This window comes from Cynocephalus volans, chromosome 16 (assembly GCF_027409185.1).
Source record: "Cynocephalus volans isolate mCynVol1 chromosome 16, mCynVol1.pri, whole genome shotgun sequence".
Taxonomy (NCBI): domain Eukaryota; kingdom Metazoa; phylum Chordata; class Mammalia; order Dermoptera; family Cynocephalidae; genus Cynocephalus; species Cynocephalus volans.
Window position 1 is genome coordinate 8,680,005 of NC_084475.1, and position 12,354 is coordinate 8,692,358.

At 35.1% G+C, this 12,354-nt stretch overlaps 1 protein-coding gene across 4 annotated transcripts in view; it reads left to right on the forward strand.

Moving 5' to 3' along the window:
* The window catches only part of CEP112 (centrosomal protein 112), a 539,861-nt gene that overhangs the window by 72,478 nt on the left and 455,029 nt on the right, over window positions 1–12,354 (forward strand). For all 4 annotated transcript variants that reach the window (XM_063080878.1, XM_063080876.1, XM_063080879.1 and 1 more), the window contains 2 exons: window positions 6,501–6,548; window positions 6,812–6,889. In XM_063080878.1, the coding sequence (XP_062936948.1) occupies window positions 6,501–6,548; window positions 6,812–6,889 (126 nt within the window). The remainder of the gene's footprint in view (window positions 1–6,500; window positions 6,549–6,811; window positions 6,890–12,354) is intronic.

A 12,354-nucleotide genomic window follows, 5' to 3' on the forward strand; every position in this document is an offset into this window, starting at 1 on the left:
GACAAAAAACCCTTTGTAACCAAACAACCATGCTAAAAAACTAAACAAAATAAAATGTCATAAGCCAATTCTTATTAGAGATCATTCCTATATCTGTATTCGTGTCTAGCTTAAATTATTGTATATTTTATTATTATAATTCTGTTTGCTTCTCAAACAAGAATTGTGCAAATGTGTGATTTATTTTTGCTGTTGGGAGTTCATTATTTTCCACTTTGCTTTCTATATAACATTTTCTTAGACTTCAATGTTTCACATAAGTCCTTTTTATCTTTCATTTTGTACATTCTTTGTTGTGGTATTCTTTTTTGAGTTATTATGAGAGGACAAGAAGTTTTCTAAAAGAGCATGAAAAAAGTAAATGTTAAGACTGTTTACAGATTGCTTCAACTCCATGTTACTTGTGGATTACAAAGTGGGAACTTTCATCTTCAAAGCACATCTGGCTGCTGTTAAAAAATCAGAAAATAGATTGCTTATTTCCCCCAAATAAACTCAAGAACATACTTTACTATGAATATTTCCCATTGCATATTTAAAGTGGTTATGAGACAAGCTCAATGTATTGTAAATGAATAACAACAGAATATTAGTACTTGTTTATTGTGTTCATTGTTGCTTTTAAAAATCAGAGTATATATTTTTCTTTTTTTTCCTTTTGGTTAACTTGAGAAAGGAAATTTATAATAATAGAATGAGTCTTTAACTTCTTTATTTAACGGCTTTTAAAGATGAAGAGGATGAAATAGGAGTTACTTCTGCATAGTTGAAATGCTACATTGTAATTAGCTAAACCAATATTTTGTACCCTGCTTACAAATGTAGAGCTGGGTAAAAATAAGTCACAGATGGCTTTCTTGGCTATGATTTTAAATTTTAAACTTAATTAGAGCTTGAGCATCTTTGAGAATTTCTGTTTCCTCTTCCTTTATTTTTTCTCATATTTAATTGTGCTTCAGGAATTAAGGTTTTATATATTTGCAGATCTGTGTGTATCTTTTGAAGAAGGTACTTTATATACTGGTTTTCCGCATTCCAAAAATAAGTGAATGGTTGCTTATTTTTTGTATGTATACCTTCAGACAATAAATATTTACTGAGCACATTTTGCTGTGTGCTGGATATTTGCTGCTTCTGTTTTTCAAGGAACAGTGTATATTTATATGGTACTGTGTTATTTACTAAAGAAATCCCTGTTTCTCTGGCACTATATTTAAGTACATTGTTATCACTTTTATTTAATAAATGTTTTCCAGAGTAAATGTACTAATTCATACATCCAGTAGTGTTTCACATCTTGGACATTTTTATTGTCAAATTTTTAATGTAGGCCAATGTGCACAATTGTAAAATGTTACCTAATTGTGGTATTACTTTATATTTTTCATATTTCTAAACAGATTGAGCATATTTTCCTGTTTATTAGCTATTCATAATTTCTCATCAGTGAAATGCGACTAAAGCTTTTCCCCACTTTTTCTAGTAGGTTGTTAGTCTTTTTTCATTCATTTTTAAAGGCCACCTTTGCAAATTTTGGAGACTAATCATTAGTGCAAACATCTTCCAGTTTATGGCTTGTCTTTTCACTTTCTTTGTGGTATCTTTTTTAGAGAGAAGTCCTTACTGAAACTGATGAAATTTATTAATTTCTTTCTTTGTTATGCTTTTTTGTTTATTGTTTAAGAAATCTTCTCTACCCTGAGACCATAAATTCTTTCTTTTAAGTTGTCTTTTGAAAGTTTTTGTAGTTCTGCTTTTAAAGATGTGTTTAATCCATTGGAGAATTATTGTATATGATGTGAAGAAGCAATATGATTTTATTTTCTTCCACTTATTGAACACACCTTTATTTTCTCAATAATTTGCAGTGATAAATCTTTCACAAATTACATTCTCATATATATTTGTTTCTTTCTGGCTTTATTGGTTTGTCTTTATTACTACAGTTTTATTATGTCTTTGTAAATTGCCCCACCTTGAGTTTTTTCTTCAGGTATGTCTTGGCTATTCTTTCCCCTTTACTTATATATCTTTTATAATAAGCTTTTTTAAGCTTTCCAAAAACTCTTTGGGATTTTGGTTTGGAACACATTTAGTCACTAGATCAAGTTGAGAGGAATTGACATGTTTTATGGTATTGACACTACCCCAAAACATGGTTTCACACTCTATTTATTTTGGTCTGTAGTATCTTTCAATAAAACTTAATTGTTTTCTCCATAAATGGCTTGTGTATCTTTTCTTAGATTTATTTTTAGTTATTTTATATTTTGTGATTATAAATGAAATGTTTTATGATTATAAATATTTATGAAGTCATCTTTTCTCCTAGATGATTTTTGCACATTTACAGAAATGCAGTTGACTTTTATGGATTTATTTGGCATCAGCAACTTTGCTAAACTCTTAATCAGTTTCTGTTAATTATGTAGAAACTAGCTATTAGTTTCTAATATTTATTTATTTATGTACATTTATTTTTAGGTTTCTATGTAGATAGTTATATGCAAATGATGAAGATTCTTTTCTTTCTAATCTTTGTACCACCTTCTTCCTCCTCATCCTCCTGCTCTTCCTCTCTCCTCTCCTTCTCTTCCATTTTAAAAAAAATGCTGTTTGAAATTCCAATACAGTGTTGAAAAGGAATGTGTTTATAGTGGGACTCCTTATATTGTTCTAGTATTAAAAGAAATGCTTTCAGTCTTTCAGATTCATGATATATGTTATAGTTTTTTTTGTAGATTACCTTCATCAAGTTTAGGATGTGTCTTTCTATTCTTCTTTTGTCAAGATGTTTAAAAATATTATGAATGTTTGTGGAACTTTTAAATGCTTTTTCATCTTTTGAGAGGATTATGTAGTTTTCCTCATTTAATTTATTAATGTTATAAACCCCACGATAAATTTTTATTATTTTTATTTTTAAAAATTCATAAAGTTCAATATTTTTATTTTTATTTTATTGTACTCTGAAACATATTCAGTGTATCACCTTGAATTTTGTTCTTTATTCAAGTATTGTATATGTTTTAGAATTGATGGTCCTTTGTCAATTTTCCAGGGTAAAGAGTGAGAATATTCAATATGATGATTCAGGTCTTATTTTAAGAAAGTTTTCTGAATAATTTTTATTTATTTATTTATTTAATTTGTATTATTTTTTTACTTTTTATTTTTTTTGGCAGCTGACTGGTATGGAGATCCGAACCCATGACCTTGGTGTTACCAGCGTGGCACTCTCCCAAGTGAACTAACCAGCCAGCCCTGAATAATTTTAAAATATTTATTTGTATTCAATTTATTTTCTTTTTCAGGAAATTCAGCTATACATGTATTGGATTCTTGTTAGCTGGGTTTTTTTTGTTTTAATTTTTTTCATTTTTTTAAAATTGATTTCTCTCTGACCCTTTTTTTTTTGTTAATACAAATTTATTTATTTTTTTTACTCCCTTTATTCCATTTTTATTTATTTATTTATTTATATTTTTAAATGTAATTTTATTAATATTTTTTACATTCTAGGATGTTGTTCTGGAACAGTTGGGATGGAAGGGGAGAGGGGAAAGGGATGGAAAAAGGAGGAAGGAGGAGGGGAGGGGTTGAGGCCAGTGGCACCCCCCTCATTCCCACAGGGGAGACCAGGGGCTTCCAGCGGTGGCTTGGTCATTGCCGGGCTGGGTGCAGATGACTGACCCTTTTTAAATATATGTTTTAATTTCAGTTTCATTTCTTAGTTTTATTTTAGTTTCAGTTTCTGTCTTCTGTGTCTCTTGCTGTTACTTCAGTTGTTGTTATCTTTTCTCCCTTATATAACTTTTAATTTGGTCTTTATTTCTTGGATGATTTCTATCTTACTCTTACATTTTTTTCCGAACTGGGTCAGTTCCTATTTAACATCTTTCATGAAAGTTAACCTGTATAGAGTGGGCTACATTAAGTGGGTTGTACAAAATACCTGATATATGAGAGTGCTGGAGACATGGAAATCAAAAGGAGGGCTGTATTACTGTTTTCCTCTATTTAAAAAGTGTTTCCTTCTGCTAACAGGTTTTGATTGTGATTTTTTATTTTTTATAGTAAGTTTTTATGGATATTGGATTCTTTTTTCTGTTCATGATTATTTGTGTTTGATTTTTCTGATCAAGCAATAGCTATTGCTCATATAGAAAGTGGTATTTTGGATAACCTACTCTATTTCTTAGTTTTGGAAGGCCCTCTTCTCCTGCTACACTGAAGTTCAGTTTCTTTAATAAATAATTGTGGTTGTCTTTTTGGCATGTCATCTTTCAAGTCTTTGATCCTGTCTTGTTTCTGTAGGGCCCTTATCTTCAGGTTCTTTTTTCTTTCCCTTCATCATGGACAGCCTTCTTTCCAAGGTGCCGCACTCTACCCCAGAAGTGAGTGGTCCCTTGCTAAGACTGCTGTTTCTTGTTCTTCATACTTTTCAAGCTCCTTCTCTTGTACCCCTGTCTCCAGAACTCTGATCCATTGTGATTTTTGCCTCGTCCCTGTAAGGTAGGCCACTCTTTTTTGACAGGTCAATATTTAATGATATCGTGTTCCACCACTGCTAGGACCCTGAGGCACTTTCTTTGTTTCCATGTTTTCACTCTGGTTTGGCTCAGGATCTAATTCTTCTGATTTGGGATCTTTTATTGGCTGCTTACATGTTAATTCAGGGCTTGGTCTTCACTTTCTCCTCATTATGATGTAGGTATGGATATGGGTGTTTTTATTTGGTGTCTTTGTTGATCTATATGGGTCTTTGGAGGATGGAGAAAGAAATTTAAATTAGACAGTTGCCATTACCTTATGGGATCTAGCCTCTGGGTGAAAAAAAATCATTTTGTATATTTCTCGTAATCTAGGTGCTAAAATATAGTTGTGCTTCAGATCTTATCTGTTGCTATAGAGACTCTTGAACAATTTACTCAAGTTCTATTTTTAATACATTCTTTGGTTAATTGATTCTTTATTCATCTTTACTTTTATTGTCAAATTGGGTGTGGATTGTTTATCTTCCATGATTGTTAACTGTAATAAATCTTTTGGGTAGCTGTTTGAAAACACAATAGGATTTTGGAGGAGAGCCCAATTACATATATTTGAAAAAGTTTATCACTTGATCCTAGTAGTATACTCCAGGGTAAAAACCACTACCGTAGGTTGAAGTCATGGTTAGTGTTCTCGCGCAATGTGAGGTTATCCATCTAGTAAATTGTCAGCCTGTGATGTGAAGGAATTAGACTTCCATGGTAATTATTTTAATTGTCACTTTATTTGTGAATGAAATAGTTGAGATAACAACTGGTGTGGCTAATTTATCATGCAGTATATTAATTCAATTGATACTTCATTGAAAGGCTACTGTGTGTTGGATATTGTACTAGGTTCCAGGGATACAAATTGAGAAGACATCATCCTCGTACTCATTCTGCTCAAAGACAGATGTGGAGACATACCAATAAATACTCTATAAGTATGATATGTGGGATATGAGAGTGTGGACATAGGATACTTTAGGAAGTGGTAAGAGGGGGGATCAGGTACAGTTTTCTTGCTCCTCCTTCCCTCCCTCCCTCCCTTCTTTCCGTCCTTTCTCTGTCCTTTCTTCCTTCCCAGTGAGTATTTGTTGGGCACCGTGGTAGATGCTATGGATAGAGTGGTGAACAAAGCAGTCATAGACTCTGTTTTCAGAGTCCACGCTCTTTTGGAGAAGGTGGATGTTAGATCATAAATGGGAACAAGTGTCCAGGGTACTTCTGGAGTAGTGAGAACTGAGTTTCCTGGGCAAGATGATTGTTAAACTGTGAGTCTTGAATAAGTTAACCATGTGAAGAAGTTGGGAGAATGATTTCACAGCTTACAAAGATTCATATATGGGAAAGAGTGTACTGCTTTTAAGATAAAATAAGTTGTTCGGTGTCCTTGGATTGTAGGACATGTTGGAGGATAGATGAGCCCAAAAATGTAGATGTGAGGGGAGTCTCAAATGAATTCTGTATTCTCTTTGCTATCGTGGAGGTATGTTTGAGGATTTATATACCAGACATGTCTGGGAGTGTAGTGATTAAATTGAGACTGAAAGAATTAATAGGGGGTTGCTTATATAATATAATATGTAATAGGGGTTGGAGGGGTTGGGAGAGAAATGCACAGAGGCAGAGAGGTACAAGAAGACGTAAGATGCTGTGGTAATATAAATCATTCAAGATTCTGAGAGTATAAAATGTGAGGTGAAGTGTAATGGAAGATGAGACTGGGTAGTTAGGCAGTGAGGGGATCATGAAGGTGCATTTATACATAGAAAGGAGTTTGTGTTTTATATTTCATTTGTTAGGGGGCCATTAAAAATGTATTATATAACACCCATTCTAAAAAATTATCTAAATATTGAGACGTGTAGAAACATCTTCATATAGCAGCTAATTCTATATTTTATCAAATAATAATTACAACTCCATAATTAATAAGTCCTTATTTTATTGTCATATTTTCAGATAGAAAATCCTCGGTACTTGAGACAGAAACCTATCCCAGTTTCTCTGGTAAGTGAGAATTCTGTTGGACTTTTCTAGGGACAGGTATTTTTAAATAAAATAATCATTAAGTTATTTACAGAAAATAATGAAGGTCCACATGGTGAAGCATAAAAGCTTTTTAATCCTAACTCTTGGAAATGAATAATCACTTTATTCCTCCAATGTTAGTATTATTTTGTTGTGGGCTTCAGGCAACTTAGAAGGTTACTTTTGGGTTAAGGATAAACTAGGCCTGAAAAAGTATTAAGTAACTCTCACTCGCTCAACAGGTGACTCCCAAATTCAGCCTGAGAAAGTCCAGCAGTCTCCATGATGATCATTTTCTCTATCGAATGCATGAGAAAGAGGTAGGATTGGGATATTTCTGATGTTAATACACATTTTTAATATTTTGTGTAATATGGGTTTTCAAGTTCTAGTTAGAATAATGATGCATGGTAGGAAGAGGTTCTCTTTGGTACAAATATAAAATCATGATTCAAGGTAGGCAGGGTTTGTCTTTCTATTTTTTAATGTCCGTCTCCCGTCTTGTATGTCCCACCTCCACTTGTACTAGACAGGGGTGTGCTGAAGGCCTCTCTCCTGACTGTCAAGTCCTGCTGATCAGGGGGATAGAGGAAATAGCAGTTTTTAGAAGCAGTATCTTTGTACTCAGTGAATCCTTCTACCCTTTCTTTATCTCTTCTTGTAATGTGTCTTTCTAGTTTCACTATTCTTACCAGTCCTAGTAGTTAAATTATCTGCTAAATTAAGCTATGCTATATCTAATATATGATATAATATACTACTTTCTTGGGTCATTTTAAAGTGGAATTATTAGAGACAGTATTGCTTACTGGTTAAAAGCATAAACTGTAAAGAATACCTGGGTTTAAATACAGATTCTTCTACTTACTAGCTATGTGAAAATGGGCAAATACTTAACCTCTCTGAATGTAAGTTTCCTTGTCTAAAATGGGGGATACCTGTTTTGCAGAATTATTATGAAGATTTTATAGTCTATAAGGACTTATATACTTCACGTAGTAGTCATTAAATAAATGTTAATTTATTAAATTTTTATTTTAAAAATTTTATTCTGGGAAATTTAAAAATCATTATTATTTATATTTCAGCTTATGACACCAATGAGACACTTTGGTCGTCTGTGTGATATGGTGAAAGACTGTTAGATTAGAAATCAGAAAAGCTTTGTCCTTAACCTACCTTTACCACTGTCTAGTTGCATGACCTAGGAAAGTCAAGAATATTAGTTTAGTTTTTGTTTAAAGAAGGGATAATTTTTGATCTCACAGGATTGTTATCAAAATCAAATGAAAATAATGAATATTTATGTAACTTGCAAATTGTAAAGCACCATTTAAATGTACAAATGTGCAGAATGTTATTATTGGACTCTAATAAATTTATTTATATAATTTTATTTTTAATTTCTCTGCTGTTTTAATGAGGAGGCTTTTAAGAATTTTTGAAGTTCATTTTCAATGTGGTTTTTTTTCAGTGTGATAGAATTTTCCTACTATTCTGTTTATAAAATATCACAAAAGACATTTTCATATTTTTTCTTAGATATTCCAAGCAATATCATGAGCATATACATTTATTTTTGTTGGTAATGGAGGAAGAAGGGCTATGTTTTCTTTTAAATTTTAATTTGGTAGATTGCAACTGATCTCAGTAATATTCTCTGTCACTGCATAGCTTCAATTTAAGACATGCAGAGTTTTCTTTCTTTTGTTTTTTTTTTAAATAGACACATAAAAATTACGTATTTATTATTTATAGCATGATGTTCTGAAGTATATACACATTGTGGAATGACTCAATGGAGCTAATTTACATATGAATTACCTCACATAGTTATCATTTTTTTTGTGGTGAGAACATTTAAAATCTAATTTTCAAAAATTGATTTTTAAAATATAATACATTGGATTTTGTGGGAAAGATGGCAGACTGGAGGTGCACAGGGCACATTCCTCCCACAGAAAAGGACCAGAACAACTAAGAGACCGCTAAATATTGAAGGGAGTATTGGTGAGAACACGTAGGAGTGCAGCAGGAGACTGGAGAGATCCCTGTGGAGCACAGAAGTCTAGGATGGCGGCATAGAGAAAAGAGAGAGGCACACAGCCACCACATCTCTGACACTGGGATCAGCACAGGAACAATTTTCCCTTGCAGTGAAAAGGTAGGCAGAGGACCCATACCAACTCCCGTCCTTACCACTGATGCCTGCAGGTCCTTTAGCAGGACAAGCCCAAAGCCAGGTGTAGGGAGCGCCCTAGAAAACACACACTGCATTGCTCTAGAACACTAGCACAAACTGTGCACTCCTCACCTCCCACCCTTGTGACAAGCCAATACAGGATGGTGCCGTCTTGATACCAGAGCCATACAGGAGCGCACTCTGCTCTGGGGCCAGGAGCCACAGCACTTCCCCAGACTTAGGTCTCTGCCTTCATCCCAGTACACTCACAGGAGAGGCTACAATGTCCTGATCCCTGTGGCTTGAAGTCTGGGCTCATAGCAGCTCTGACTCTGTTCTGCAGTCTGAGAAGCTAACCCTGGTCCTGCTGAATTGATGCAGCCCCATGTTCCTGGCCAGAGGTCAGACAATTAGACCCTTCTTGGTGGACCACCCCGCATTCCAGCCCCTATTCCCCTCTATTCCCCACTATTCCCTGTCTCTGCCAACTGACTGAATTATATGTGCTTGAGCCTCCAACCCAGAAAAACAGCTCATGGGTTTCTAACCTAGCAAATACACCCTTGGGCTGATGGAAATAAAGTGCATCCACCCCTCCCAGAGAAGTGGCCAGGTGGTTCCATCCTGATGAGTCCCACTTAGAAGTCTTGCCAACAGTCCCAGAAGCAGCTGCACTGGCCACCTCAACATAGGCTTGCCTAGCGGCTCAGCCCACTGCCCAGAAGTGGCTGGATGGGTCACTTCACTGAAGGTTGGCCTAGTGGCCTTGCCCATCACCCAGAAGCAGCTGGACAGGCCACTTCACTGCAGACTTACCTTGCAGCCATGCCCACCACCTGAGCAGTGGCTGGATGGGACATCTCGCTGCAGCCCTGTGTAGTGGCCTTGCCTACTTCCTGAGAAGCGGTGCTGCAGCTTCGCCCTTGGCAGGATGGTTCAACATATGCAAATCAATAAATGTAATATGTCATATCAACAGAACCAAAGGGAAAAAAAGATCATCTCTATAACACACAAAAATTATTTAATAAAATTGAAGATCCCTTCATGATAAAGACTCTCAATAAATTAGGTGTAGAAGGAAAGTATCTTGCTACAGTAAAGACTATATATGAGAAACCCATAGCTAACCTCATACTGAAAGCTTTCCTCCTAAGAACTGGAGCAAAAGAAATAAAGAGCATCCAATTGGAAAGGAGGAAGTCAAGTTGTCCCTGCTTGCAGATGACATAAGGTTATATAGAGAAAAACCTAAAGACTCTACAAAAACTTCCTAGACCTGATAAACAAATTCACTAAAGTTGCAGGATACAAAATTAACATGCAAAAATCAGTAGTATTTCTATATACCTCCAACAGTCTAGCAGAAAAAGAAATCAAGAAAGCTATTTCATTTACAATAGGAAGAAAGAAAAAAAAAAAAAAACTCCTAGGGATAAATTTAACCAAGAAGGTAAAAGCTGTCTACAATGAAAACTGTAAAATGCTGATTAAAGAAATTAAAGAAGACACAACAAAATGGAAAGCCATCCCATGCTCATGGATTGGAAGAATCAATATTGTCAAAATGACCATACTACCCAAAGTGATCTACAGATTCAGTGCAATCCCCATCAAACTACCAATGACACACTTCACAGAAATAGGAAGAATAATTCAAAAATTTATAGGGACAACAAGAGATACTGAGTAGCCAAAGCAATCCTGAGCAAATAGAACAAAATGGGAGATAACACACTCCCTGTCTTCAAAATATGCTACAAAGTGATAGCAATCGAAACAGCATGGTATTGGCACAAAAACAGACACACAGAACAATGGAACAGAATAGAGAATTCAGAAATAAATCCACATACCTATGGCCAACTGATTTTGACAAAGGAGCCAAGAACATACATTGGGGAAAGGACAATCTCTTTAATAAATGGTGTTGGGAAAATTGGAGGTCCATGTGTGGAAAAATGAAACTAGACCCCTGTCTCTCACCATATACCTTAATTAACTCAAAATGGATTAAAGACTTAAGACCAGAAAGTATAAAACTTCTAGAAGAAAAGATAGGAGAAACACTTTCGGACATAGGTCTGGGCAAAGACTTTATGTATAATACTTCAGAAATAGGGAACAAAAGCAAAAATCAATAAATGGGATTATGTTAAACTAAAAGTCTTCTTCACAGCAAAGGAAACAATCAGCAGAGTGAAAAGACAAACTAAAGAATGGGAGAAAATATTTGGAAACTATGCATCTGACAAGGGATTAATATCTAGAATATATAAAAGACTCAATGGTAAAAAAACAAATAATCTGATTAAAAAATGGGCAAGGGAACTGCATAGACATTTTTTGAAAGAAGACATATAAACAAACGGCCAACAGGCATATGAAGAAATGCTCAGCATCACTAATCATTAGAGAAATGCAAATCAAAACCACAATGAATTATTATCTCACCTCAGTTAGGATGTCTGTTACCAAAAAGTCAGAAAATAGCAAATGCTGGTGTGGATGCAGAGAAAGGGGAACTCTTCTACGTTGCTTGTGGGGATGTAAATTAGTACAGCCACTATGAAAAACAGTATGGAGATTTCTCAGACAACTACAGATAGAACTACCATATAATCCAGCAATCCCACTACTAGGCATATATCCAAAAGAATGGAAAATAAGTCAAAGGGATACCTCAACTCCCATGTTTGTCATGGTTCTATTCACATTAACCAAGAGTTAGAACCAACCTAAATGTCCTATCATGGATGACTGGATAAAGAAAATGTGGTGCTTATAATAACGGAATGCTACTCAGCCATAAAAAGGAACAAAATCTGCCATTTGCAGCAGCATGGATGAGCTTGGAGAAGATTATGTTAAGTGAAGTAAGCCAGGCACACAGAGAAATCCCACACGTTCTCACTTACATGTGGGAGCTAAAACAGTTGATCTCATCGATGTAGAGAGTAGAATAGTGGTTACTAGAGACTGGTGGGGGGAAAAGGATAGGAGAGATGGGAGAGGGTGGTCAGTGAATATAAAATATTAGAAAGATAGGAAGAATGGGATGTAGGGTTCTGTAGTAATATAGGGAGACTACTGTTGACAACAAAGTACTGTGTATCTTTGAATAGCTAGTCAAGATGATGTTGAATATTCCTAACACAAAGAAGTGACAGATGTTTCGGGTAATCGGTCTACTAAGGACACTGATAATGACCATTGCACACAGCATTAATGTACCCAAATATGATATTGTACTCTGTAAATATAATGCAATTACGATGGGTCAATTAAGAAAAATAAAAAGAGAGAGAGAGAGAAAAAAAAGAGAGAAATAGGGAGTAGAGTAGTGGTTACCAGGGACAGGGAAAGGAAGGGGAGGGGAGGCTGGGCAAAGGTTGGCAGACTGGTACCAAGTTAGGAAGTTACAGTTAGATAGGGAGAGTAAGTTCCAGTGCCCTAGGGTGACAATAGCTAATGATATTGTAGCAGGAGAGGCTGCCTTATTTACAGGCAACAGCTTTGAAGTGTGGAGCAGGAAAAGAACTGATTCTTAGCTGCAAAAGCGAGTCTTGAAACAGGGAACACGGCGCCAGGGCTGCTGTGGAT